Genomic DNA, 24,797 nt, shown 5'->3' with positions numbered 1-24,797 from the left:
ATAAAATATGTGCAACATGGTAGACATGAACTATGTTCTTTATTTTATTTTGTTTCACTAAACTAATGCTAATGAGACATATAGATCTACAATAATGGTTTAGTAAAAGCAATATTTTACTGGCGATGATTTCCCATATGACTATCTATGAAAGGAGATAAACATTTGAAGGTTGACATCAAGGACAGTATATACTAAGTCACTAGTATAGTATATAAGATGTTATTGGTGTCTTTAAAACTCAAAATGATCTTTTTTATACCACCTTGTTCATGAACACACTATGCAGAATTATACAAACTTGTTCATTAACACACCATTGAGAATTATACAACCTTGTTCTGAATCTACACACTATTCAGAATTACCTGTATCCAGTCATCCGTCATCCGTTGTCTGTTAACTTTTACAAAGATCATCTCCTCTGAAACTACTGAGCCAAATTTAACCAAACTTGACCACAATCACCATTGGGGTATCTAGTGTAAAAAAATGTGTAAGATGACCCAGCCTGCACACTAAGATGGCCAGCATGGCTAAAAATAGAACATAGGGGTAAAATTTAAGTTTTGTCTATTATTTTGAAAACTGCTATATATAGAGAAAATCTGACTGGGGCAGAAATGTTCAGAATGTTGAGCTCTACCTAATATTTAGCTACGTCAAAACTGTCGGACAATTTCTTATAGGAGTTATTGCCCTAAAATGACGAATTTTACTACTGTTTTTCCCTTTTGCCTATTATCTTGAAAACTAGATAAAGAGAATCTTTAAACAGCAAAACTGATCAGTAAGACAAGATCTTCAAAAAAGTCAATAAGAGTGGAAATCATCAATTGACTCCTCATTAGAGTTATTGTGCTTTAATGACAATTTTTATCAATTTTTTGTATTTTTGCCTAAACTCTTAAAAAAAACAATAGATAGATGAAACTATAAACAGCATAAGTGATCAACAAGACAAGATCTACAAATAAGTCTAATAGCTGAATTCTTCAGTCGACTGGTTATTGAAGTTATTGCTCTTTAATGACGATTTATACCATTTTTTGGTGTTTTTGCCTATTGTCTTGAAAACTATAAAAGATAGATAGAAACTTTTAATAACAAAAATGATCAGCAAGATCTGCAATCAGGTCAAATTCTGCCAAAAGATTTAGTAGATTGGAGTGATTGCCCTTAAACAAGGCTTCCAAAACGGTCATATATTCCGGACATTTGTATAGTGTCCGGTAAAAGTCCGGCTGGGCAAAGCATGAAACGGTTATCTACTTTTTAGTTTTGAAGGCTTTCTTAAGAGACGGTCATTTTTACATAATTCGCGATCTTTTTGACCCAACCTTTTGCCTTTAACAGCCACACATTTCCGGTCATAAAAGTGACATGATCATTAAGTACTATCAAAACAACCCCTACTTTAATACCTCCTCATTTTAATCAAGGCTAATTAGTTGTCGAACAGCTGAAATTTACCTGTTCAGGTGACAGGTAAACTATTTTGAACCGGACATTGATCGGTCTATTCAAAGTTATTTTCTTACATTTCAGCGGTTTGCATCTAATTAATTTAGTCAAAAAGATTTAAATTATCAGAAATACGTTTATAAATATGATTTGATGAAAAAATTAAAAAGGTGAACATGAAAAATCGTCATAACCACGTTGTTTGAACCAGAGACATGTCTCTGTTTGAACTAGTACATGTGTGCGCATGTGTGCAGGTGTGAAATTTAATTATGCATCCTAATTTCTTCAAAAAATGTTTAAATTGTCATTGATACCTTTACCTCACGTTTATTTCAAATATTTTTTTGAAGAAATAACGTAGAAAGAGCTACGTACTCTCATTCATGCTTTGCAAACGTACACGGAATTTACGTATCCGTCTCTAGTCCATGTTTTACCATTGTCAAGATAATATCCGGTTTAGATTTAAAAACGAAATTAAAGTTTTTGACAACGCTATTTTGCACAAATAAAGAGTTTAAGGCAGATATAAGTACGCTGATGTTGCACACTTCGAATGATGCACTGCCAATTTAACAGTTTACGTCAGAACTTCGAATTTGAATCAAAGAAAGTTTAATATCGTTTTTTTTTTTAATGTCAATCATTGGGATGGCCAACTCGGCAACTGAATACCATAATTGCCTTTTGTTTATTTAGTCTTAAGGGATTAAAATCGGGATAATATATAAAATGTCCGGCTGGCTAAAAATAATTTTGGAAGCCCTGCCCTTAAATGACAATTTTTTGTTACCCTCTTGTGTTTTGTGTTTTGGGCAAAAACTAAATAAGATAGATAGAAACTGTAAACAGTAGTCTACAATTTTGAAGATGTACATAGATCTAGGTGGGCTACACAGATCTTTAGTTTGAAAGTGCCTTTTGTGAGTATCATGTACAATTAAATTAAATGGCTCTAACACAATAGCATATTTCTGTTGTAACTTCTTAAATCATGTTCATAAAATTTATATTATTTTACAGGATCAGTGTCGGCTAGTGCTAAGGTATTATACACAGACAATACTGGAAGGATGCATGTTATCTTATACCTCAATAAAGGCAGGGAAACTTATAATTTCAATGATTTGCTAGTTGCAAGAAAATATGCAGTCACTGATGAAACGGATGGTCAGATAGCTCCTGGTAAGGTCATGCTTAAAATGGATATGTAAGAATTCTTTAAATATATATAAGGTACCAATTTTTGTAAAAACCATATTAGAGTCCTTTATAGTGACACAAATTATAGGAAATTAGGGCTGATCCCATTACCAATTCTATTGTGGTAAATTTTAAGTTAAAAAAATAATGTAAAAATTGTTATGTTTAAAATGTGGGGGTTGGGGTAGGGAGGGGTATTTTTTATCCACATCTAAAGGGTTTAAATCATAAGTTATCTTCCTTTAGTACATAACAGAAGTTTTCAATTGTTATTGGTATTGACAGTTGTACAGCAATATTAAGTAAAATATCAGATATGAAGTACTATTTTAATGAGAAGTTTTATACATATTGAAATAACATTACAAACTACCTAACAACAAGATTCTTTTACAGCCAATAATCTGAAAAAGTCGATCAACAAGGTAAAGGTAGAACAGTAACATAAAAAAGGGGTCATTAAATTTTACATTATTACCAGGAAAAATCATCCTTAAATAGAAATAAGAAGATGTGGTATGAGTGCCAATGAGACAACTCTCCATCCAAGCCACAATGTGTAAAAAGTAAACAATTAAAGGTCAAAGTACGGCCTTCAACACTGAGCCTTGGCTCACACCAAACAGCAAGCTTTAAAGGGCCCCAAAATGACTAGTGTAAAACAATTCAAAACAGGAAAACCAATGGTCTTATCTATATAAAAAACAAGAAACACTTATGAACCACATCAACAAACGACTAATGTATGGTCAGCATATGATAAAATGTTTTAGATTATGTATTATATCATAATAATCATACATTTAGAATTGTCTTAGCTATAACCATCAGATACAGTATGGTTTGGATACTGTAATATGATCTGTATTTTCATAATGATGCCATGATGATAAAGGTGTTTGATATCATTTTTAGATCAGTTAAAAACCACAATGACCAGAAATACGAAATTCTTACAGAACCTTTTGGCCGAAAAGCAGGACGTAAGTTTCAGTGACAGTGAAATATTTGGAATGCATCATACACCTTCACCATTACATTCTGACAGTGATTATTCTAAAACACTGAAACAATACACAGGTCCAGAATATTTATCTGATACAAACTATAAGGGGAGGAGTATTTCTAGTTCTACTCTTATTGGTAAACCTCCAAAAATGAAAATGTCTCCCACAAAAAAAAGGGAAAGAAGATCTGAAGATAGTGCTGACTTTAAACAGATTTTAACTAATTATAAGGATTCTTTATCAAGTGAAGATAATACATCTCAGAGAAAAAATGAAAATTCCAGATATGTTTCAAGGGCAGCATCCTTGTCAGGAAATGTGTCAGACACAGGCATGATTGACGTGAGTAATATAAATAGAAATAATCTACAAGTGCATACTTCATACAGTGACACTGAATCATTCTCACGAGGGAGAAGTTTATCACCTACAACTATAACTTTAGGTAGAGGAAGGGCTAGTTCACCTTTGACCCTATGTAAAGAAAGATCACCTTCACCGTTGACCTTAAGTAGAGGAAGATCACCATCACCAATGACCTTAAGTAGAGGAAGTGCACCCCCAGTGTCTTCTGCATTGCCACCTACAGGCAGGGGAAGAGGACAATTAGATATTCTACGATTAGCTATGAATTTTCGTTTGCCTGCATCATCTCCAAGTTCTGCCTCTGATATTGATTCTGATCATAAAAGTTCAACTAGTCCTCAAATTAATATGTCCCTTTTTAATAAATTAAGAGATAATCCTGTATTGTCCAGTTCATTGGACAGTGGTGGAGCTAGACCAAAAGTGTACAAAGGTGTCCCAGGACAGTTTGATGATTCAGAATCTGACTCAAGTGCAGCTTTATCAAATCGAAACAGTGGGCTACCTATTGACACTTTACTGAGGAATGACACAAATGTTCCCTTGACCAGGGGTCGCTTACCTAAAGCTGCTCTTAGTAGAATCGGTATGTCATCAGGTAGTGACACTGATAATTCTAAAAACATTTCATCAATTCTAAAAGTGAACCAACAAGTAACTTTTACAGGAAGTGACAAACAAGACACAAACCACGAAATGAGGTAAACTTTAAGAGATATTTATATATATGGTCAAATGCTATTCATATTTTATATTTCAGATTGGTTTAATTTCTTGTCTGTCATGTTTTTTACCACCATATACTTGGCAGGAAATTTCACTATTTAGTTATTAGGAGAAAATAAATAAAATGTGAAAGTATCCATGAAGCATTAATAATATAAATATGATTAGTTATGATTTATATGAAATACAATAAGGTTCAGTGTACCATGATACCATTTTAGTGTTGGTGCTTTATGATTTCCCTTCTCGTTTATCAGGCTGGAAGAAATTTAAATAACCGTTTTCCTACTTCACAAATAAAATTTGTATTCCTTAGAGAGTCCTAATGACTGAATCTTTCGCCACTGTGCTTGTTTCAGATGAAAACAACAACACTTCATCTAATTAAAATAAATTCCTAATAAAAATTATGACTTTTTCTTTAAAGTCAACATGAACTGTAAACGAAAAAAAAATTAAATATTGAAATGTTTTTCTGGATTTACCTTCACCAGGAATGCTCAAACCCAAGCCCATACATTTGAAAGCCAGGGATCTACAAATATCTCATTGGTTTAAAAATCAATTTTTGATCTCAACAAATTGAAGTAAGCTTAGATAAACAATGATGATATATTTCCTTGGAATTTCCAGGCAATAGAATGAAAACAAGAGGAATGGAATACACATAAGTTGATTTAATTTTCATAATGATAACAACTATGTTATTAAGATTTTATAGGTAAAAGCACAAATGTCCTGTCAATTTAATACAAGTGTATCAAATGTCCTTTTCATGTTAAATGTTAAAAAGCACAAACGTCCTGTGCTCATGAGGATGCTACAAATATTTATGTTGTACATGTATATATATAATAATAGAGGAGATTCTTTGATTACATATTTACTTGCATGCTGTATTTTATCATTTATATTGTATTTCAAAATTATAGTAAATGTATTATCTCATTATGTGTTCATACCATATCAATCTATCTGAAATGTCTAGAATCTATCTAAAGACAAAATATTTTTTTAAATGTGTGTTTATGGGTAACCCAACTGACCCTAATTTTTATCACCAACCCTGAAATATTTTTTATAATTTGGTAAAGGAATCACTATAATAATTTTTTATACTTGCAAAATTTCACATATATGTGAAATATGGTGTCTGATGAAAATTATAAAACACATTATACCTTAATCTTATGGATTTAAAGTTAAGCAGTCATTTTACTGAATTTATTTGGTCCAAGGACACATTTATGGTCCTTCAATTTTCTTTGTCTATGAATATAGTCCCTAGTGTGGACAGTGTATAACTTGCAAAATGTTTTCATACACTTTCCAAATTTATTTCTTTATATTTTATGCATGAAATATTAAGTAAGGGGATGAAATTACAGGTAAAAAAAATGTGGGTGATGAATTGTTATGTAAAGTAGTGATTTGGTCCAGTTAAAAAAGGTCAAAAATCAGTAGACCTGAAGCTGTCAAACTGAATTATAGACCCCCTTAACATAGAATTGTCCATATTTTGAGTTAGAGCTAGTAGACTTTTCTATAATCTTGATATTATTTGTCCCAAAAGTAGTACACTACACTGTAAACATGGTAAAAATCTTTTTGAGATAGAGCAGGTGCGATTTTTTTAATTTTACTTTAATGTCTAAAAGAAATGCACTACAAAATAACTGCGTTCTTGGGCTATTTGAAAATTTTTCTATGTTTCATTTTTAGCTTTAAACCATAGTAAATATTTCAAGTTGCTATTGGGTAAGGACTGTGGTCTCTGAATAAAATAAAATAAAGACAAAATTAAATTTAAATGCAATCCAATGCTTTATTCTTGCTTTTAAAAGGCAGTTTTTATTATCTATTTATCAATACAGTAAAGCTTGTAAAATGAATTTTAGAAAAGAAGAAATGTCCGAAATGGATCTTTTTGAATCTCCAAAGAAAGAAAAGTCATCTGTAAGGTAAGTTTCCAATATGCTACTGTCAAATGACTGTTTATCATAATAACTGTGTTATAGTTCATCCCATTTACTGTTAATCAACTCATTTTTGCCAGTAATTTTTTCTGCAACTTTCTTGAGTAGAAAAAAAGCATGAATATAAAGTGTCAAGAATATGTTAAACTTGGATATTTTTTTGTATGCATATTTTAACAAAGACAGAAAATCACAAAAATAAATGGCTGTGAAGTCAGCTAAAAATGTCTAAAGACAAATAAAAAAGTATGGGCAAAATAAGTTGACTTACCCATTTACCCTTTTTGCAGGCAAGACAAATAAGTATTACAACTGACTCAAAAGAAGCACAAACAGTCAACACTTGTAAGCAATAGCTTGCACTTGTTTTGTAATAGCATGTTTGTTTGTGATTATGCCATTTGTTTCAACAAAATAAACAATCCTTTCCATGAGTTTTAGCCTTTGATAATAAAATTCTTTCATGAATGCATGGGAATACAGAAATGTGGGAGCATCTGATGACCCTGCAATCTTTTTACTTCTTTTCACAAAAAGAACATATAGTAAAAGTTTAAAACCGTAATGAGTCTTGTATTTCTTTTTTTGATGTGTTGCAGATTTAGTGATGATGTTGCCAGTTCATCAGGAGCAGAGTGTAGTCCATCCAAAAAGAAATCCCCCAGGTAGGATGGAATAAGTCATTGATGTACTAATTTCTTTAAGCAATTACTGACAGTAAATGAAATTAGATGGAAAACAATTTTATCTTTTTGATTTTAGATTAGATTCATGTCCTGTCAGGAACTTTCATACCTGCCAAATGCCAATAATGATTTCTGGATTGCATTATTGTGATTGTGAAAATATGCACATATTTGTGTTTTCCTTGCATTCAAGCTATAAGGATAATTATTTTCCAATGGAAACAGATTTTAATATCAACATGTAGCTAGTACCACTGAGTACATATACAAAGTTGAATATGTTAACTTAGAGTAATCCTACAAACTTTAACAGCTGTCATTTTTGATACTTCACAGAGAGAGTCAATATCAATGAAGGTGTCATGAAGGTACCTAATTAATAAATTGAATTGATTTTTATTTTTTTTTAAATTTTCAAGCTGCTTTGTAGATTTATTTAAAATCTTAGATCATAAATTGATTGATTGATTGATTGGTTGATTGGTGTTTAACGCCACTTTCAACACTATTTTAGATCATAGAAACATAAACTTCCATTACATGTAACCGTATTGGTAGAAAAAAATAAATGTAATGTATGCCTGATAAAGAAAGTACTGTTCATTCATTTATTTTTTGTGGGACATTTTCCTGGATATTTAATTTCTTGGTTTTGCCAAAGTCTTCAAACAAGCCAAAAGAAAATTTGTAATTAATTGAACATTTAAATTTGGGGTTAACCTGTACCTATGAAATCTACTAAAATTGGTATCCAACAAGTAATGATGAATCTACAGTATTTTATAGATACATTATCATGATTATACAGAGTTGGAAAGATTTGTAAAAATGATTTTTACTTTAGTTTGAGAACTATGACTGAAGAAGAAAAGCGAAGAGCTGATATGATCAGTAAACAGCAAGGGCATCAGTAAGATTTATTTATGAAGTTTTTTTTCCCAGTATTTGCCTCGTATTTTTATCTGCTGTACTGGATTTGAAATTTTTTCAAGCCATGTTATTGTTACAGTAATAATATACTTATGATAATTGATTGATTGTTGGTTGCTTAACGTCCAGTGTATACTTATGATAATATTACAACATACAAACAAATCATTACTAAGAATAGTTTTGAAGAAATGTTAGGCTGCACAATCGCATAATAAGAACATCAAAATGATATGATATTGAATTTTTAACATTATTGATAACTTAAGGTGTAGAATTAAAAATAGATTTTTTTTAACTTCCTGGTAAACATGAAAGTAAAAGTAGAAAGATTTAAAAAGTACATGCTTTTATTTGAGATCTATAATAAAAAAAAAAACCTTTGATATATTTTCAGACTTTTAAGTATATTAAAACCCAGCTGTAACACAACAGGAATACTGGGAGGAGTTTCACTTAGGGTAAGTTGAATTAAAGTGTCATAAAGTCAGTGTTTTATATTAATGAATTGTCATGAATTTCCATGTGTTAAATGTTAATTTTTTTTTATATTAAAATTAGAAGATGTGTTTTGATTGCCAATGACATAACTCTCCACCAGAGACCAAAATGACATAGAAGTTAACAACTATAGGTTACCTTAATTATGCCTTAATTTAAGCGATAATCTAACATGTAATTAAAATATTACTCAGTGATAATGTAATGATTAAATAAACTCATCATAGATGTCAGGATTGAAATTTTGTATTTACACCAGACGCGTGTTTTGTCTACAAAAGACTCATCAGTGACGCTTGAATCAAAAAAAGTTAAAAAAGCCAAATAAAGTACGAAGTTGAAGAGCATTGAGGACCAAAAATTCCTAAAAGTTTTGCCAAATATAGCTAAGGTAATCTATTCCTGAGGTAGAAAAGCCTTAGCATTTCAAAAATTCAAAGTTTTGTAAACAGTTAATTTATAATTATGACTTATGATTATTTATTAGTCCCCTACCGCTGAAGTTGAAGGGGACTTTAGGTTTGCACTCCATCTGTCTGTCTGTCTGTCTGTCCATCCATCAGTCCGGTAAATCAGTTTTCCATAGGTTTTTTCTTCGTGCTTGAAGATATTGATTTGAATTTTAGTATATAGTTTTATCATGACAAGTTACAGATCAAGTTTGAATTATGTTCCGTCTGATGATTTTGTGCAGAGTTATGGTCCTTAGACTTAGAAAATTCACTCAAATAATCAGTTTTCAGCACTTTTTTTTGTCATGCTTGAAGATATTGATTTAATAATTGGTATATAGTTTTATCATGACAAGTTACAGATCAAGTTCAAATTTTGTTTCGATCTGATGATTTTGTGCAGAGTTATGGTCCTTAGACTTAGAAAATTCACTCAAATAATCAGTTTTCTCCACTTTTTTTGTCATGCTTGAAGATATTGATTTAATAATTGGTATATAGTTTTATCATGACAAGTTACAGATCAAGTTTGAATTTTGTTCCGGTCAGATGATTTTGTGCAGAGTTATGGTCATTGGACTTTGAAAATTCACTCAAATAATCAGTTTTCCACACTTTTTTTTGTCATGCTCAAAGATATTGATTTAATAATTGGCATATAGTTTTATCATGACAAGTTACAGATCAAGTTCGTATTTTGTTCCGGCCTGATCATTTTGTGCAGAGTTATGGTCCTTGGACTTAGAAAATTCACTCAAATAATCAGTTTTCCACACTTTTTTTCATCATGCTTGAAGATAGTGACTTGATATTTGTTATAAAGTTTACACCATGACAAGTTATAGATCAAGTTAGCATTTTGTTTCAGTACAATGAATTCTTAACCGGTAGGGGACTATGTATTGCCATGCAATACTCTCAGAATGCTTGTTAAATTATAAAAGTGGTGTTTACATGCTGTATAACTTCACATGGTAATTTTGTCTGATGAAAAAATATAACCATCATGCTTCTGTATTGAATGAACTCTTTAAGTACTGTAAAAATATGAAAATGCAAATATTTGATGCTTTAAAAATTGAAATTTTTACTGTTATTTTAATAGGAAAAAAAGGATATGTGGTATCAATTCATAACAAAAATTTCTTACTTAAACATGAAAAAAAAGTTAAGGAACATGTTTTCTGTATGTTGCCTTGATACCTTTTCAGGGAATAGAGCCTGTTAGAATGGATAACTTAGACCAGGTGCTTGTCCATAGTGCTGATAGAATTAATCCTATCACTGATCTCAAAGATGCACCTATTGGCAAGTTAATGAGAGAGGTAACTATAGTAACAGGTTCATATTAAAGACAAACATAAGAACAGAGAAACATTGGAATAGTCCCTGTTTGTTTCTACCAAATTATTTGTGCGATGGTCTATAAGACTTGTGATGGCTAGTTTAAAATTTACAGATGTCCAATTATTATGAGAGCTTGAAATTTTTATAAGTTATATATAAATACTAAACATTCAATGTTTTCTCCAGTTGGAGTAAAAAACATCGATGACCTATCTTATTCCTTGATCTGATTCACAGCAGCTGTATAGATTTTTCACTTATTTTGTCTGACAAGCCAAGAAGTATATTCGCATCTCAAACAACTACAACATTTTTTCAGTCATTGTAATTGGTACTGGTTTTAAAAGAAAATAGCTTTTGTATGTAGCATCAATTTCGGAGCCATTGTATGAATGACTGCTTTTTTTTTTGTCTAAGCTATTTACAAAGTATAATGTACATTACACCATTACAGTGATAACTGGAAATGCAATGACTTTTTAGCATGACTGTTTTGAATTAAACGGGTTATACTTTGGATATTTTAAATAAAAAACCAGAAAAGCTCCTTCTAACAAACAAATTGACTTGTACTTCGACATGCGAACATGAAAAACATTGAAAATATGATTTATGTAATCCTTCACACTTCAACATAACCACTATTTCACTTCAGCATTAGCTATCAACAAGATAGCGTCACAATACCACCATCGCACTTCGGCGTGATCAAAAATGCACGTCAGCGTGAAACCATCGCACTTCAGCATGACCATCGCGGTTCAGAGTACAACATCAGTTCACAGTACTAGTCCTACATACATATAATCTCCCATGTTATTTATAGTAAGGAACAGTATCTAACTTATTATTGACAGTTCACTAACATCATTTGTATTCATGTGTATTTTCTTTTCGCTGCAACAAAAGTCACAGAATGTGAGATATAGGGATTATAAATCTGTGACAGTGACGCCGTAAATTTTTTGTATAAAGCATTAAACTTCAGAAGCTAGAAGACCTGGATGCTTCATTCTATGTATGCAGATGCGTAAGCCCTTATGTTACTAAGTATCTGTCTGTCATGTTCATTGTCCTTGACCTCATTTTCATGATTCAGCTACTGCTTGAAAAAGTGTAAAGTTTTTTTTGTCATGTGAAATAATCAATTATTATAAGTAATGGGATAACTATATTTGGTATATAGGGTCCTTGAAGGTTTACATGTCCATCAGACATTGTTCGAATGACGTTTACTTCATTTCATGGATCAGTGAAGGTTAAGTTTCTTGATCAAGTTGGTATCTTGGATACTATAAGCAAAAGGTCAACTACATTTAGTGTATAGAATGATTGTAAGGTATACATGTCCAACTGGCAGATTTCATCTGACCTTGACCTTCTTTCTGGTTCATTGGTCAATGTTATTATTTTTTATTTGGTCTTGTTCTAGGATATTATAAGCAATAAATCAGCTGTATTTGGTGTATGAAATGATTGTAAGGTGTACATGTCTGTCTGGCAGGTCTCATATGATCTTCATTTTCATGGTTCAATGGTCAATATTAAGTTTTCACAGTTATGTCTGTTTCTCAGCTACTATAAGCATTAGGTAGACTCTTTTGTGTATGGAATGATTGCATGGTGAAAATGTTGTCTGGCAGTGTTCATCTTACCTTGACCTCATTTTTATGGTTCATTGGTCAATCTTCAGTTTTTGTAATTAGGAGGTTTAGTCTATTTCTGAGATACTATAAGCAATAAGGCCACTAGGTTTGGTGTATGGAATAATTGTAAGATGAACATGTCTTTCTGTCTGGGTTCATCTGACCTTGACCTCATTTTCATGGTGCATTGGTCATATTAAGTTTTCATGTTTATATCTGTTTCTCAGATACTATAAGCAAAAGGCTAACTGTATTTGGCGAATGGTATGTTTGTAAAGTGTATATGTCTGTATGGCAGGGTTCACATAACCTTAACCTCAATTACATTGATCATTGATAATGTTAAGTTTATGTAATATTTGTAGTAAAACCTTCATATTACAGACTTTCAGTTTAGAGTCAATCATGACAAGTAAAGAAGGTGAGGAATTTCAGCGTGTGCACTCGTGTGTTACATGTATACTGAAAAGCTGTTAAAATAGAGCTGCCTTTCAGGAGAGAGGGGAAGTACTTACACCAGCCTAGCAGTTTCTACTCGGTTGAAAGATCGTAACTTAAGTTTTACTTTACATAATTATGTAATATATCTGTAAGAAATTATTAAAAGCTTACTCTCATTATAAAAATGATACTTCTTAATCATCATATGCTTAATATTGCTATTTTTAGAATGCCTGTGCTTTAAATCAGAAAGCTCCTTTTTTTTTTTTAGCACTATTGTTAATAAGAAGTGAAAACTTTGATAACAAAATTTTTTCTATTTTAAAGGCATTACGTCAATTAGATTTTCCTGCACCAAGACTTATACAGGCTTATGCTTGGAAATGTATTCTTCGTGGAATGAATTTTGTTGGATTGTCTCCCCCTGATTCTGGGAAAACACTAGGCTACTTAATTCCTATTATCTCCCAGATACTCAACACTGGGAGGTATGCTACTCTGCCTAAAGGACCAGGGGTAAGTTTATGTAGGGCTGAAATTAAGATTATTTCAAAGATAGTTATTGTGCAAAAGGAGAAGTTAGGAGGGTCTTGTTTTCCTTTAAATTATTAAAACTCTTATCATGCTTATTAGAATTAAAAAAATTGAAAGTTATAAAAGTATTTTTTTGCTGTATTTGTTATACATTATTTGATGCATACAATTTTAACCCTGATTAATTGTTCAGATTAGTTTTTATCAAAGTTTCCACTCTAACCAGTTTAATTAGTTAACTACATGTACTTTATATTAATTTTCAGCCATATGCTGTAGTATTGGTGCCATCTTGGAAGAAAGTAAGACACTTGTTATGTGTTACTCATGGTTTGTTACAAGGAGACAAAAAGATCCGAATCATTGAACTATATGGCTCAGGAGAAGATTTAAAAATGGTTAGTTAAAATAGGAATAAGTAATAAAAATGGGTTAGTTGAAATCGAAATAAGTAATAAAAATGGTTAGTTAAAATAAGTAATTACTTATTTGGCTCTACATATACATAGCTTATCAGTGTTATAATCATACAGTACACTCAAGATGTATCTTGCCCTATACATTGATGTGACATTCGCTATTGAACAACAAGTTTGAATTTCACAAGACATAAACAATTGTATGTAAGCTGTGCTTTAACATTACATGATAGTGTTCATTGAAAACACAATTGTCCAGTACATATAATTTACCAAGGTAGTCCTTGTATATGTTAATTTTTATATTGTGTAAACAGAGTTGAAAGATAGTACTTTGTTAGTCCTTGTGCATATGTGGATCCATATTTAAGAAACTGTAAGAGAAAAATGTCATTTAATTTTGTAATCATCTGTGAAATAATCTTGTCAGTTGTAATTCAGCATGACAATTATTTCAAAACTTGATTGGGAATTTATTCAGTAATGCTTCAACCATTTTGCCACATGATATTGAGAACATATAAAAAAATATATAAAATGTGTCAAATGAAAACATAAAACTATAAATCAGGCACATGAATTCTGAAGGTTAGTGTAAGAAATTAGGAGTTTGTAAAGGTTGACATGTTTTTGTAAATTTCTAAACTGTTAGGTTTTGTGCTTTAAAGCTGTATCACACACTTATCTCTAATTAGAGTTTTGGTTTGCATGTTTAATTTTAACTTATGACATATGTTCACATATCTTGTATTGTAGTGTCCTTTGATAAATGGTTGTGAAATCTTATTGTGTACTCCACCCAGCCTGAAACGTGTATTAGAACTGAATTATGTTCATCTGAACAGATTGTGTCATTTGGTAAGTAAAAGTCCTCTGCACATAATATTTGATCAATGGAATAACTTCTTTTTGAAGGTCTGAAAACTTGACACTCTGTGTAGATAAAGTTAATGAAACAGATGACACAGTGTCAATTTAGAAAAAAAAAATGATAATCAGAATCAGAATAAAATCAAAAGGTCTTTCCACAGAAAAGTGGAAAGACTTAGTTGTTGTTGGTAATGAACTATATGGTGAAAATTTTGTTTTTAATGTGTGTTTTTTTCAAGTAGTCTCTCTTTAAATACTTCAGTAACAGGAATTGACTTTCCAAGCATTGTTTTACATATAAGTTCTTTACATCTTGAAAATTTGAATATAGGTATTGGGTGTTTATTTGATTAGCATAATTAAATAAAAATAGAATAAATAGATCTCTAACTCTTTTCTCTTGCAGGTAGTTGATGATGCAGAGGTGACCCTCAATAATTTTACGGAGGAGGTATGTAAGATTGGTAAATATCTCATATAAAATTGAATATATAAGATGTCACATAAACCAGTGGAAGTTGCAGAATGTATTATTCGTGAAACTAACTTATTTCAATATTTTTTACAATTCAACTTACTGAAGATAAACCTTCTTTCTAAATTGTTTTTTGAAATTATATATAGAAACTAACACCTGAAGTAGAAATCCTGTGTTAGGGTAATTAGCAGGTGGATACCAAAAGCTATTCACAGTTGTCTCTCACCAAGGTAAACTATAAAACTACTTTAAAGTCAACAACACCAGTGAATTAATTCTCAAAGTAATGGTTTATTCAGGTCAACATGTTTGGCCAACAAGCATGGTGTCTTCAGAACCAATGAAGATAGTTCAGTAATTGAAGGGTGTTGTTGACTTTAAAGTAATTTTATATTGTACTTTGCCAGTTATGTTCATGGTCAAAAGAATAGAAAGCAATAAAAAAAAAAAAGGAAAGGGAAAAAATAACAAGCAGATATAAAATCAATAATGTTGAAGTAGATCTTCACTAAAGTGCGTTGATGTCTAAATCAGAGACATATATATACAGAGATTGGCAACTGTAACAGTGGTCAGCGAAATCCAATTAAAAACACGCATCACACGAGACTTTAACGAGATCGCCATTTTGCATCTGATCATGACAAGTTCACTTCGATTTTTATTTTACATCAAGCATTTCAAAACAGCATAATGTAAGTATATATTTCAATTTCGTAAATTATTTACCTTGTTTTATTCAGTTTATAGTAATTGTTAGTTAAAATATTGTGACGATTAACGTTTTATTGTGGTCAATAATAAGGGGAAAGCTTGGCCGACATGGATGTTATGAAAATTTTGAACAAAGACGTATTTTTTATTAAAACCTTTTCATTCGAAAAGGAATAAAACCATTTATGAGATGAATTACTTTTCCCAAGACATACTGGTTTTGTGTAACTATGTTGAATTTTTCATTAAATCACCCACTTTGATGCAATATTACAATTAAAATTCAGTATTCTCGCTGTCGGCCACGTTCAATTTTTTAAATATAAAGACAGGCCCCTGTCCATGTCTACAGTCAATAAACTTTTCCATCTTTAGAGAATAATTATTCCCAGCACATGAATTACTTTCCTATGACATACTGGATTTGTGTATAACAGTTGTTTTTTCCATATTTTCACCCACTTTGATGCAATTTACAATTAAAAATCACCATTCTAGCTGTCGACCATGTTCATTCTCTTCAATATAAAGACAGGCCCCTGTCCATGGCTACAGTCAATAAACTTTTCCATCTTTAGAGAATAATTGTTCCCAGCACATGAATTACTTTCCTATGACAAACTGGATTTGTGTATAACAGTTGTTTTTTCCATATTTTCACCCACTTTGATGCAATTTACAATTAAAAATCACCATTCAAGCTGTCGGCCATGTTCATTCTCTTCAATATAAAGACAGGCCCCTGTCCATGGCTACAGTCAATAAACTTTTCCATCTTTAGAGAATAATTATTCCCAGCACATGAATTACTTTCCTATGACATACTGGATTTGTGTATAACAGTTGATTTTTCCATATTTTCACCAACTTTGATGCAATTTACAATTAAAAATCACCATTCAAGCTGTCGGCCATGTTCATTCTCTCCAATACAAAGACAGACACCTGACCATGGCTACAGTTTATAAACTTGTCCATCTTTAGAGAATCATTGTTCCCAGCACATGAATTACTTTCCTATGACATACTGGATTTGTGTATTTCAGTTGTTTTTTTTCCATATTTTCACCCATTTTGATGCAATTTACAATTAAAAATCACTATTCAAGTTGTCGGCCATGTTCATTCTCTTCAATATAAAGACAGACACCTGTCCATGGCTACAGTTTATAAAATTGTCCATCTTTAAAGAACAATTGTACCCATCACAGGAATTACTTTCCCAAGACATACCGGTTTTGTGTATATAAATTGTTTTTTTCATTATTTCCACCACTTTGATGACATTTACAAGTTTATATATATTTACATTCAGTATCTGACAGCATTTTTTTTTTAACAGGATCCTGCATGTTATAAAAGAACAAAGATGTTGATCAAATTTACCTAACAGTGCAGCATACAAGAGATGTAATATCATACATGTGCTGAATGTAGGACTCCCTAGCCTTTCTGAATGAAAAAAAAAGATTCCCTGGCAGACAGGAACAACTATTAGTGATGACTTTTTTCAAATGTTACTGCACAGTCATGTAGTGGACCGATTACATGTACTTCTATCAATGTGATACTTAAAAATGGTTTTGTAAGAGAGAAAATGACATGTGCTTATCCTGGCTGTGAAAACACCATATTATTGTAGTTCAAATATCATAGTTCATATGCCAAACTTGATGTACATGTGTATGCGATTTTTGTGCAAGTGATGGTGACATCATTGAACTAAGAACAATACAAGACTCCGCATTCAATCTATTGAATTTGAAACAGAAGTGGCAGTTGTGCAGAGACTATACGGAAAAAAATGCAAATAAATATCTTGTGTTCAACTTCATTTGTCTTCTTTACGTTTACAAAGTATACATGTACATAGTTTTTACATACATGTATAACAATATGATGATGTAGTATGATTGCCAATGAGACAATGATTTACATGTATGACTATCATTGGAAGGCCACTCTATAATATCTTTGTACATCATGAGAATGGAAATGCTACCTTTGTAGCATAAAGGTAGCATAATGTAAAAAAAAGAGAAAATGTTCATTTATTCAACAACACTCCTGTGAATATATAACTTGACAGTACTAAAGGCAAAATATTTCGTTTCACAAATTCCTTCCTCTCCTCGGAAAATAATATATTTAATTGTTTACATGAAATGACAAAATGTGTAGAATAAGAAGCAAGAAATGTTCACTCTACTTGTACACTAGTCGCTCATATTAGTCATCATCTATGTTTGTTTCAGTCCTTTAGCAATGGTGCTTGTTTATATTTATCTGTTGTGTTGTGTTGTTTCAGTTTTACATGTCCTCATTCTGTGATCACTATTTCACCTCGCCTGTTTTGAAAAATGTTTATGCAAATATTTTCTGCAATAAATTGAAAAGGCACAGATGCTATGACTATTCAGAAATGTGAGATATATGTCAATGAGACAACAACCTAACGACAAAAATATTCTTTGCACATCTATGAATGTTTAAGAATTCTTGTGGAGGTCAAAAGCACATAAAGTGTACTTATATATCCGTGACCTGGTACATGTATGTACCTATTGATGCATTCCGTCCTAAACATAAGTTGTGTGAAGAGACCAAGCAGTTTATATGCTTATAAAAAAACTGATATTAAAATGAATTCCTGTATAACAAATTCTGGGAATGAGACACTCTTTTATTTAAACCAGATGAGATATTAGTGGTAAAGGTTTAAACAGAAGCAGGAGATGTCAAGGGGCAATACAAAAAGTACAAGGTCGTGTAACACAGAGGAAAAAATGACAAATGAAAAGAAATACATAGCACTGCACCGAAACATAAACCCACAAAAGATCAGATAAAACTTGTCTACAATTTTAAATCTTTCTAATTTCAAACTCGAGTTTCACTACCCGATAGGAAAGAGTAAAGATAAGGATGTTGCAGTACTTCTGTGGTCTATGAAACAGAACATTAAAATTCTACAGTTCAGCAGAGCATTTTACTGTACTTATGATACACATTGTTTTTAATCAGGGTCTGTGATATTAAGTCTTTAAAAAACTACAAATAATGACAGATTCATATTCAATATTTCATGGCAGCAAAAATAGTGATTTCGACAACACTATACATAATGTACGTTCATTTAGGAAATTCATGCAAAGGTTCCACAAATAATGTAGTTCTAGGTCAATCAAAAATTAAACATTATAATCAAATTAAAACAGATATGAAATCAGTTTTCCACGAGACAAAATTCTACTGGCTACATATTTTTTTTATATGAAAAAGTTGCTTTCTGATTTCTTTTTTTGACATGTTAAATGACTATTTTTGTTCCTGATTGAATACTATAGTAGAATGTAGGACAGAAAGTCACAGGAAAAAAAGTCACGGACAAAAAGTCACAGGACAAAAAGTCACAATTCAGTTTTGAGATTATTTTTCTCTGAACAAGAAAACACTAATTTTAAAAATAAATTTTTGATTTTTTATTGAACTATAATATATGAAGCAACTTTGTAATTAAAATTTATTCAATAAATATCAATGATGATCAAATAATTGTTATGATAACAAAATGTCGAAGTGGTTTGGCACTTAAATAGCTTCATGGTGCCAAGAAATATATTATTTGCATGATTAAAATTTAATAATTACAGAGGATGACCTTGAGGTCACTCCGATGTATTGCTATCGCCTAAATTTCCATTATGCAAATTAGTTTTGGGATTTCAACCGATCTATAAAAATTATAGATCCGCGGTCATTACAAGGGAAAAAAGTGCATTTTTATACTTGCGATTCCGTTCTCCGTTCGTACGATGTTTCATCAAAAAATGGAATCATTTCAGTTGTTAATTTAGTACTGAAAATTTGACTGAATTATCTCCTTATTAAATACGGTTTTATATGTTTAATAGGTGTTTAAGAAAGAGGTCAGGTGCTCATGTTCATTCATAAAATTATCGTTCATTCATGAATTTATCGTAAAATAAAAATCACTACACAGGTACGTAGCGTCAAAAGATTACCTGTATAGTATCTAAAAATAGACAAACTTAACTGACTCCCCTTACTGTAGTGTGTGATAACATTTTGTGAGGGAATTCGATGTTTGCTATACCACTGTACTTTATGACGATACCACTTTATCAATATGAATGAAATTTTTTGCAGTGTTTTAAGAAATAATTTTACTTTAAAATCGCGTATCATTTGTGAACTATTAAATGTTTTACAAGGACGAATTTTCTGTATAAAGTCAATAAGTGTGTGAACTTTTGAAGCCCAAACTTTTTATAGCCTTAAATACGCTAATGAAAGATCCGAAAACTATACCCATACAGAACGACATGTTTTTGAAATTGTAGCAAAACTTTTGGTTGACAAATTTTAATTCGTTATTGCATAAATATTAACTTGAAATATCTGTCATTTTCTCCCTACCCAGTTTACCTCTATTACTCATTATGATGTGGACTTGACATTGTTATTGAATCTTATGCAATTTGATTGGATTAAGTTATTATTAGATTACCTTCAAACTGTTCATGCTTTTTCGTACGAGTATATTGATTAAATCAGAGCGTGCATGAATGTGTACAGAAAATTAAATGACCTGCAAACTGGACACTGGACCAGTCCATATTACGTTTTATCAATGAATAGATTTTTTTTTATTTCCCAAATTACAGGGCCCATAAAGGGCATAAAATCAGATACAATTGATTTACATAATTGGTAACAACAACAATAATAGCGGCATATAAATAAATATTTAGTATATAAGCATTGGTCAGAATCAGATGAACGAAACTTAAGGTATGAAAGGTAACAATTGCCACTTTTTATCTTTTCACATAATTTTCCACATACACATTAGATAAATTATTTTTGATAGCCTATTGCGGAGAAAAAAGAGAAAGTTTACTGTATTAACGTTCTATTCCATTAAATACGCCATTTTTCGAAGATAAATGCAGAAAAACATTTATGAACGGCTACGCCAGGTAAAATTGTTGTTTATCCTAAAAAAAAATACAATTTTCAGTTTCATTTGAATATTATAATAATAATAAATCCCAAATTTATGTAGTCATTAGATAAAGTCCTTATATGTCCGATCTGCCTATATTTTGACATCAAAAGACAATACGATCGTTTTAAGGTCAATTTCGTCTACCTCACACAATCTTGTTAGGCACTATAATGAAATGGACCTGAAATTTATTTCACATGTTTCCTGAAAATTGATAAATATCAAAGCAACATAGAGCTGTTTGTTCTAGTTCGTATAATGACAATTTAATGTCATGTTTGTTTGTGATGACCCCCCTTTTCGGGATTGTATCAGAATTATAGTTATCTCGTATCGCATGAGGATGACACATGTCAACTGAGCAATTATGTTTGGGACTTAGTTTTAAGAAATGATGTCAAAGTAACATTATGAAAATATTTTTAGTAAGCTGAAATATATATTTATTTTTTACATGTTTATGTCTTGTAAGATATTTTATTTCTGTCCCGTTTTTCAACATTTGCGTCTGGAAAGTTGAAATGTTTTAACTGAATGGTTAATTTAAATTAATTATGAAAATGGTTAAATTAAATCAATAAAGGAAATTATTGCCCAGTTACAAACACTACCAGGGGATAATCCATAATGATTTTTTTTCAGTTATATGTTTCAGCACATGTATAATTAACCCCAACTTTAGCCTGGTAAACTTGTTGTCTCCTTGTAAAATATAAAACATATTTAAAATGATTTCCTGCTAAAGTCTTATATTGATATAAAGTTAAAACCGTCTTGCTTCTCACTAGTCAACACTCCTGTCCTGTCAGGTTTAATTCTTATATATATGGATGAAAAATAAAAGTCCACAAAACATTAACATGGCAGCAATTGCTTTTACAGCCTTTAAGACTTTGATTTTTTTTTACAGAAGAGTGTCCACCATGCACTTGCATTACACTATAATAATAGTAGAATAGTATGATATACAAATAGATGAAAATTATATATACATGCAACCGTAATATTAATATAATATATAACAACAAACCAGTGTATTCTCTGGAACTATTATTATATTAGTATAATAGTCTAAGGTATACTGATTTGTATCACTACAATATAATAGTTATTACGGTGAGGTTGAATTTCCTGTCATTTATTCATCATCCAAGCACGAACTTGTATAAGAAAAAAAAATCTCTGTAAATTAACCTCAGTTTCAGGTATAGCCTGAGATGTGATCTGTTTCTGTGACATGTGCTTTTGACCATCCACAAGAACCTGCGGTCATCCGATGTTCAGTACTTCAGTACTTTGATTTTTCATTTATCAAGGCTTATGAACAATTTCCTGAACTTAAAAATGAATAAATGTAAAAAAAGAAATTATTTGAAGATCTTTCTCTTATATATTCAAACAATTGTCAATAAATTATTTGTGACTTTTTGTCCTGTGACTTTTTGTCCTATCCAATTTGTGACTTTATGTCCTGTGACTTTTTGTCCTGTGACTTTCTGTCCGTTTACCCTATTCATAGTATAGCCCAGTGTTTCTGTTAAAATAAAGTTCTGGTCATTGTTAAAATAATATGTCAGAATTTGTTTAGTTGTAAAAACAATTACCAATTAATAATCCACTTAGAACTTCACCTCCGGCAAAATTCAGGTGATCGGAGGGCAATAAATTGCGTAATCTCACACCTGTGAATCCACAGTCACAACTCTAAGGAAATAATGACCGGAAAATCGGACGCACATAATTTCACTGTGTAATTTAGAAGCAAACTTTAGCAAAGAAATGTTTCTTGTAATATCATGATCATTACCAGAAAAAAAATTTTTTTTCAATCAAATACATTAAAAAAAATACAACTATTTCAAGTAGTTTTTTAGAAAAAGAATTTATTTGATCTGAAATAAGTTTTCCTATTACTTTTCTTGATTAGCTATCGATGTTATTCATCCCTGACTTGTCTACATGTTGTAGAATAATTATCGACGAGAATCTCATTCCGGGCCGCGTTTTTTAACGGGATTTCACGGAGTTGCCAATCTCTGTGTATATATGTCTCTGTCTAAATCATGGTAGAAATTACACAATTTAATTTACAATTTTTTCTTTATCCACAATTGGTAACATTGAAATTAAATTAATCAACAGTATGTATATACAACACATTTTGGTAGTCAAATTGATGTTGCCAAGATAAAAGCATCCAATATGAGAAACAGAAAATTTGTTTCACATGAAAAAATATCACTTCCATCTTGTAGCTCCCTCCACCTGTTTTCGTCATTAGAGTACCAAAGAATTAGAAAGTGAACGAAGTGTAAAAAAATTGATTTGTTAACATCATTTGGCTTACAGTCGTGATTATGTAAAATTTATCCAGATGATTGAAATAAGTATTCGAAAATAAGCTTTATATTTTATATAAGATGTATTCACTTAATTTTCTCTGTTCCTTATGAAAATTGAAAAGATATATATGATTGTAAAATGCATTTTCCAGGTGAGATTTATTGTAAAAACTTACAGTGATGAGCTAAGAAAACAAGATGAAAGAACGGCTCCCCAGCAGCTTATGTTATTTGGTACACAGTGGGAATCCAAAGTCCAGAGCTTTATCAGTTCATATATGTGTGAACCTAAAATTGCCATAACTTCCAGATATGAAGCTTCATTGTATGGAAAAGTACGACAGGTAAACATCATTATTTTGAATTTTGTGCAAGTTGAGTTTATAAAAAATGAAATTTATTATCATAAAAATACATAAAGTAGTAGTATGATTCAAGGCTTTTTCAGAAATGACTGTATCTGATATTCTGAAGAAGTTGATTTTGAGGAGTTTTCAAGAAGATCCGCTAAAATAAATAAAGGACACTATCAATTATGATTTTATGCTTGTGGGACAATAAAAGAATTCTCCCAACACCCTCTAACATTTATATCAAGAATAACCCTTGTCGCCTTGCATCACCTTAATTAATTAATATAATGCATAATTAATAACAAATAATAATTATTGATATAATCAACACATTCTTATAACCATTTCATGATGATGCTTTATAAAACAACTAGTTTACTATTACATGTATTACCCCAATTACTTCTTACAAACCAATATGAGCAGATTTTAGTAAATTATTGCTTGTTCTTTTTACCTGCGCCGCCGAAGGTTGAAGCAGATCTAGTAACTGCTTGACTCCTTCCCTCTGTCTGAAAGAAAACTTTCGTGAAAGTTTACTTGGCTTCTATGAAAGGGAATGATTTAATATTTGGTCTGCCTCTTTATAATGATGAGTTGAAGTGAGTAAGCAACTTTTACATCTGCCATGTAGCCACTTCCTGTTTGCTGATAGTTTGAAATTTTTAGTGAATGATTTAATATTTGGTCTGCCTCTTTATAAGATGAGTTGTAGTGAGTAAGCAACTTTTACATCTGCCATGTAGCCACTTCCTGTTTGCCGATAGTTTGAAATTTTACAACACTCATTGCACAAGGAAAATTTTCGTCAGAGTCTTCTTGGCTTCTATGATTTAATATTTGGTCTGCAGTTTTATAATGATGATTGTTATAGAGAAAACAATGTTTACATCTGCCATGTAGCCACTTCCTATTTAACAATATCAGCAGATTTTAGTAAATTATTGCTTGTTCTTTTTACCTGTGTCGCCGAAGATTGAAGTAGATCTACTACTATCTGCTTGACTCCTTCCCTCCGTCCGAAAGAAAACTTTCGTCTAAGTTTCCTTGGCATCATTGAAAGGGAATGATCAGTAATGCTCCAGTATACATTTTACCTCAATCCATTGCATGCAGCGATGCAGGTCCAGACCCAATTTTGGTCTTGTTTGAAAAGTCAGTTTTGTCTCATATATGGTATCTAGCATATTTGTTTATTTTTTAACCAGATAAAATTGATTCTTCTTATATAATAGAACACTTGTAGGTTGAAATTTCAGATATATTTGTACTCGAATTAATTTTATAAATCAAAATTAACTTTATAT

General features: G+C 31.2%; 1 protein-coding gene across 2 annotated transcripts in view; it reads left to right on the top strand.

Moving 5' to 3' along the window:
• LOC127701133 (uncharacterized) overlaps positions 1 to 24,797 on the top strand; it is a 131,195-nt gene that overhangs the window by 38,625 nt on the left and 67,773 nt on the right. For both annotated transcript variants that reach the window (XM_052204924.1, XM_052204923.1), the window contains exons 8-19: positions 2,491 to 2,652; positions 3,586 to 4,744; positions 6,668 to 6,730; positions 7,345 to 7,410; positions 8,276 to 8,341; positions 8,759 to 8,822; positions 10,526 to 10,639; positions 13,076 to 13,264; positions 13,549 to 13,680; positions 14,458 to 14,559; positions 14,978 to 15,022; positions 23,290 to 23,481. In XM_052204924.1, coding sequence (XP_052060884.1) covers positions 2,491 to 2,652; positions 3,586 to 4,744; positions 6,668 to 6,730; positions 7,345 to 7,410; positions 8,276 to 8,341; positions 8,759 to 8,822; positions 10,526 to 10,639; positions 13,076 to 13,264; positions 13,549 to 13,680; positions 14,458 to 14,559; positions 14,978 to 15,022; positions 23,290 to 23,481 — 2,354 coding nt within the window. The remainder of the gene's footprint in view (positions 1 to 2,490; positions 2,653 to 3,585; positions 4,745 to 6,667; positions 6,731 to 7,344; positions 7,411 to 8,275; positions 8,342 to 8,758; positions 8,823 to 10,525; positions 10,640 to 13,075; positions 13,265 to 13,548; positions 13,681 to 14,457; positions 14,560 to 14,977; positions 15,023 to 23,289; positions 23,482 to 24,797) is intronic.

Source organism: Mytilus californianus, unplaced genomic scaffold (assembly GCF_021869535.1).
Source record: "Mytilus californianus isolate M0D057914Y unplaced genomic scaffold, xbMytCali1.0.p SCAF_5, whole genome shotgun sequence".
NCBI lineage: Eukaryota > Metazoa > Mollusca > Bivalvia > Mytilida > Mytilidae > Mytilus > Mytilus californianus.
This window is presented reverse-complemented; position numbering and strand designations above follow the sequence as displayed.